General features: G+C 31.2%; 1 protein-coding gene across 1 annotated transcript; it reads left to right on the forward strand.

Annotated features, from left to right (window-relative positions):
• Positions 1-1,593: 1,593 nt before the first annotated feature.
• LOC116120712 (agamous-like MADS-box protein MADS3) lies at positions 1,594-5,976 on the forward strand (the record flags this gene model as incomplete). The annotated part of the gene is made up of 8 exons (XM_031406680.1): positions 1,594-1,869; positions 1,983-2,038; positions 3,990-4,065; positions 4,403-4,464; positions 4,593-4,692; positions 4,964-5,005; positions 5,703-5,744; positions 5,831-5,976. Coding segments are annotated over exons 1-8 (800 nt in total), but the record flags the coding sequence as incomplete, so codon positions are not given.
• Positions 5,977-6,002: the final 26 nt, after the last annotated feature.

Raw genomic sequence — 6,002 nt, forward strand, 5'->3', positions numbered from 1 at the left:
GATGAAATAAAATATTTATCTAAAGTTGTTTGGGAAAATGGTTTATGCTTTAAAGTTATTACTACATCTTTTATCTTGTGGGTATATAATAAACCACCAGCATGGGCACTTTCTTATTGAAGTCAAAATATTTCTAACTCTCAAACATTTTTAGAGCTTCTTGACATGAAATTTTTGGTATTTCCGTACTATCATCCTCAAGATTATCACCTTCTTCTTATTGTTTAATTCCAGTAATGATTTCTTTTTTAGTTAAAACATACACGACTTGTTGTTTATTTGAATTATTGAGGAAGACATTAATATCCATTTGATTAGTGTAGTAAAGTTGTCGAATTTGATCACTTAATTTTATAATGACGTACACTTTGATATCCATTTTCGTACTATTCTAATGCTACTAAAACAATGAATTGAAATCTTAATACTACTACAATATGAATTATAAAATAAGAAATCAAAACAATAATTCTTGTAATTACATCTCTATTAAATTATAACCTCTTTATAATAATAAATTTAATTGGTTCCAACATTATGACTATGGAGAGGTTATACTGTATATAATCTGATTTTACAATATATGCAAGATATGATTTTATATTTATACATATTACAAATACTTTTTTCAGACAAACATAAGTAATACATTTTTCACTTTCACAATTTCAAAATATTAGTTTTTGACAAAGATGGGAATAAATTTTTTTATTTTCTAAATATTCATCATTTAAATCAATTATTTACAATATTTGCAAAAAATACAAAACAAATTTATAAATAACACATCCTTCGATTTCATCAGTGATTTTCGATTTCAAAATGCTAAATCACTTGTGACAATTACATAATTCAATGTCACATGTTCTGTTGAAAAAGATTATTAATTACGTACAAAGTTTGTAAAAATTTGCCCTTCATAGACATAAGTTTCAAATCATTCAATTTAGGGCTATAAATTCCAAACATTCAATTAGGGTTTTATTAACTATGTGGGGGGATAAATATGTAATTATATAGATTTAAATTATTCCTTTTTAAAAATAAATTAAATCTAGAATAAAATTTTTAAAATCTAAAAATATCAGCAAATTTAGAAACTGTAGAAGAAAACAAAGAAACAATTAAATAATTGAAAACTTTGTAGGCTAATTAATAATCTCCCTTCTGGTAAATATTTAGCGAAGTCGTTAATAAAATAATTACCCAAAAAAAAAAGTCGTTAATAAAATTACTAAACGAGCCGAAAGTCCCAAATTATTATCATTAAAGTCTAGAATACCCTCGGGAACTTTTGGAAATTGCCCTTTATCTTCCTGATTCCTCTAACTTTACGAAATCCGGATCGTGCCAGTTGCTCCAAATTTGAAAATTTGAAATACCAAACCTCAAACGGTCATCAGAATCAAATCTACTTCATCCCAGCCGTTCATCCACTCTACTATCCACCATCCGATCTATCCTCACTCTCATTTCAATCTTTTTCTTTCTAACTAAACACCATTCCTTCATTTCTCTCCAAAGTCCCAAAATCTCGCTTACTTTCCTCTTCAAAACCCTGAACATCATTTTCTCTTCTAGAACTTAGATGACATGCCGTTTATATCGGAGACGGCGAGTGCAATAAAGAGTAGGTTTGGTTTCCACAGCCGTTCCACTTCCTCGGAGACCGTGCTGTCGGCGCGGACATCTCCTGATCTTTCTCGCAAGTCGGCGGTAAGAGAGAATCCTTATGGCCAGTCGCACGCTGCCACGTCGATAGTTCATAGTATCGGTGACTTGGAGGACAATGCCGCCGCCAGTGCTGGTTCATCTCAGATCTTCGAGGTTAATGAAGATCCATCTTTCTGGAAAGACCATAACGTTCAGGTAAGTTTTGCTCATTTTAGTGAAACTATGTGATTTTCCTTTTGATGAAGTGACTACAACTATGTGCTTTCTATATTTTAATTTGGTGATTATTACTTGTTGGTAATTATAAGGTTCGTCCTCTCAATAATTCTGAAATATCAGCACAAGGGCACAGCAAGTGTATTAGGCAAGAGAGTTGTCAGACAATTACTGTTGAAAAATGGCTTTTAGCAAAATCACATGGGGTAGAAATGATAATGGAGAAAGGTTTAGGGACTTATATGTAATAGGCCAAGAAAAGGTTGTTTGTCCCACATTGATTAGGATTGAAAAGTGGGAAACTTTTGGGGCCTATATATAAGGACCCATATCATTGTTATTAGGCATCCCAAGTTGTAATTCCATTATACTTCTTTTGTTTAGGNTCTCTCTCAAAAAGACAAGTTTATAGTTGGTGGCTGGTGTTTTTCAGTTTTAGAAAATTAATAATATCAAAGTTTTGATCTATATGTCTTCTTTGATATCACTCTTTGTCTCACTCCAAAGCTGGGTAGCGACATAGAGAACTTCAAGATTCATAACTGAATCTTTCCTCTTACATCTCTTGGTTGCATCACTGGTTTGTTTTCTCTGTGCTCTGAGCTCTATTTCATATCTTCAATGTTTTTCATGTATAGAAATGCTTGTATGTTTGCCTATAACGGAAAAAAATCTGATGAAAAGGAAACTGTTACGTCTTGCTGTTGATATGCAATAGGGTAAATCTGTAACGTAAAAATTGAAATATTTCGGGAAAAAAACTTCTGATGTGTTTAGCATAAAATGGTGCTACTTGTTTGACTCAGGAGATGATTTTGAGTAACCTCATTACTTTTATTTCCCGAAACATTTCCAACAATTTTATCGAGATGTTTTATTGAATGATTCTGTGTAGAACTTAGTATAGCTGTTTTCTTTTGCCTAAAAGCTTTTAAAATAAATTGTTATTTCTTGTTAAAAAAAACTAAGTTCAACTTTTTTAGCAAAAAATTTAACTATCCAGCATAAGCTAAATGTATATTTCCATTTTCTGTGTCAAAGTAGAACTTGGAGGGATGTAGCTTTGAATAAATTTTTTTGGTATAACGGCTAATGAAGGATTAAGACGAGAGAAAATTATCCAAATGGCTTTAAGCACATAAAATTAACACATCTATGGTCTTATTTTGGGCAGAACAGAATGACCCCATGGAGTTCGATTTTGTTTATAAAAGAAAGTTCTAAGAGAAGATCATATGTTTTAAAACATCTAAGTCTTTGTCTTTTCATAAGACAAGTTCAAAGGTGTACTGCAATTAAAAAAAAAAAAAAAAAAATTGTTTGTTTGTTTATTGTTATTATTATTATCTATTTGTAAAAAGTTACCGTATAAAGTCTATGTAATTCTATTTATAAAGTTAGTGTATATATATAAAAAGAATATTTGTTTACTGGGAAAAATTTAGATAATTTATTTCTAAAAGGAATACTTTTAATTTTCCATGGTTGTGTAACAATGTTGGATGATGTATTTGATACAGTCCTTATGATTAAGATGTTGTAACTTAAAATTTTTACGCAAATAATTAATCATGCATCACAGTCCATTGGCTTAGAAATAATTTATATATACGTTTTCTAAACTATTAGTATATGATGGATTTTAGTTCACAATTTGCTTATAAATTTAAGTTACATCATCCCAATCCTTAGTTATATCAAAATTATATACATGTTCTTGTTTTGACAGTGCAAAAATTCATTGAAGTTGCTCGTTAATTGTTTTCTTATTTTGTGAGAACACAGTTATTGCTAAGGTTGAGCTAAAAATTGTTAAATTTCTGGATTGAATTGAAACTAGTTGATGGGGGAGAGGTATTATGAATAACCTGGTATACTCATTAATTAATTAATGATAAAATTTCTTGAAAGATCCACATTTGCTTGCTCATTCTTTATTTTCTTTTGGATTAATTTTTTAGATGATGGGTGAATTATTCTTTGAAACGTGTACTGCTTAGTTTTGAATCCATATATATTCAATATATATTTTAATAATGCACATTGCAAGCAACTGAACAAACACGGGTTAATTGACGATTTGTACTTTGTGTCTACAGTATAAGCAAAACCCTTGAACGATACCAACGTTGCTGCTTCAATCCTCAGGACAACAGTATCGAACGTGAAACACAGGTTTATGTTTCCTCTTTTTTTTTTTTCCTCAAACTTATAATGCACGTAATAGTAGTCTCTTTATATGTAACATAGCATTGTTTGTTCAGGATAATCGGTCTCATATATACTTGAGTTCATGCTGAATTTTTCATGTTTCATCTTTTTAATATTAAGTTGAACAGTTGATATCATCGGACCACTCAACATAATAATGTTTGTTTGTTATTTGCTTCCATAAATGTTATGGTGATTGATATATGTTTGCCAATAGAGTGGACAGATTCATACTTTAATTAGTTCATAACTCTTCACATTTACTTTTGTGCTCCTAATTACTACGTTAATTTTCTGGCAGAGCTGGTACCAGGAGGTAACAAAGTTGAAATCAAAATATGAATCTCTTCAACGCACACAAAGGTTTCACTAATTATATACATATCTTTCAGAAAAACAAAAATGCTGTTAGCTGTGTTTGTTATTGCTTTGTAACGGCATATATATAAATACCACCGTAAGGTTTTATAATTGATCTATAAATTGCTTAGGAATTTGCTTGGAGAGGATCTTGGACCACTGAGTGTGAAAGAGCTGCAAAATCTTGAGAAACAGCTTGAAGGAGCTCTTGCACTGGCTAGGCAGAGGAAGGTACATGCATGTGTTCAACTACGTATATACAAACTATTATTTATAAATATTATTCTACTTTTGTTATGGCTGTACAAGTATATATGTATATAAAGCTATAAATATTGCAAATGATGATGCGCAAGCAAATGGTACAACTTTTAGAGTCATAAAGAACTATATCTTTAACTGCTGGGTGCTCGTTATCGAACACCAAATAAGAAGCTCACATTGCTAATTAAGAAGTGAAAATTTTAGATTTATTATTCTTTCCTTTTGTGCCTAACTGCAGAATCAGATTATGGTCGAGCAAATGGAAGAACTTCGCAAAAAGGTATGCCAATTCATATCTCATCTTTGTATGTAGTGTCCTTATATATATAGGACATCTTGGTGACTCAGGATATGTAATTTCTTCAAAAATATAAAAACACATACAAACCAGTATGTGGACTAGGGTTTGTGTTGAAATTTGAACTATAATTAGATTAATAACATTTTTTTTTTTTTTTTTTTCAAAATTTGAAGTAGGCTTGATATATATATTTGCCTAGAAACTTGTGTTGATAAGCTTTATGCACTTATCAGCCTTACGAACATAGGATTAATCTGAAGTAATGATATACTTGATGGAGGAAAAAGAGAGTAACATTTCATTTCTTTTTCGTGACAGGATTTCCTTATTCCCTCGTAATCATAACCTTAAGAAGATAATCACGGGATTCTAGAATGGTTCTAAGATGATTTTTCCCTTAATTGATTAGATCATAATCTATAAATTTGGTTTGTCACCTGTTTGAGAGTTAATGCATGCTGCTTGAAAGTTTTAAGGCTAAGAGCTAACATAACGTACACAATAGTAATTTCCCTTTATATAATTTAGACTGCAACTGTTTTACGTTCAGTTTTTTATGATTTCCTGGGCAGCAAAAGAGAATGTGTTTGTTTTATTGAGGCTTTTATGTAAATCTATGTTCGATCTACATCATATTTTGGTGTGATAATTACGACCATCTGGTTAATGATGGCAGGAGCGTCAGCTTGGAGACATAAACAAGCAACTCAAGATCAAGGTTGTTCTTGAACTGTTTTCATTAATCATGACAATTGTTTCTGTCTCGATAATCCTTCAGTAACCATATTTAGTGTTTTTTTCCAGCTGGAGACAGAAGGACTAAATCTGAAAGCCATTCAAGATTTATGGGGTTCTAGTGCAGCAGCTGCTGCTGGAAATACCAGCTTCCCTCTCCATCCTTCACATGAAAGCCCTATCAACTGTGAACACGAGCCTATTTTACAGATTGGGTACACTCCTATGATGCATATAAATA

This window comes from Pistacia vera, unplaced genomic scaffold, assembly GCF_008641045.1.
Source record: "Pistacia vera cultivar Batoury unplaced genomic scaffold, PisVer_v2 Contig941, whole genome shotgun sequence".
Classification (NCBI taxonomy): domain Eukaryota; kingdom Viridiplantae; phylum Streptophyta; class Magnoliopsida; order Sapindales; family Anacardiaceae; genus Pistacia; species Pistacia vera.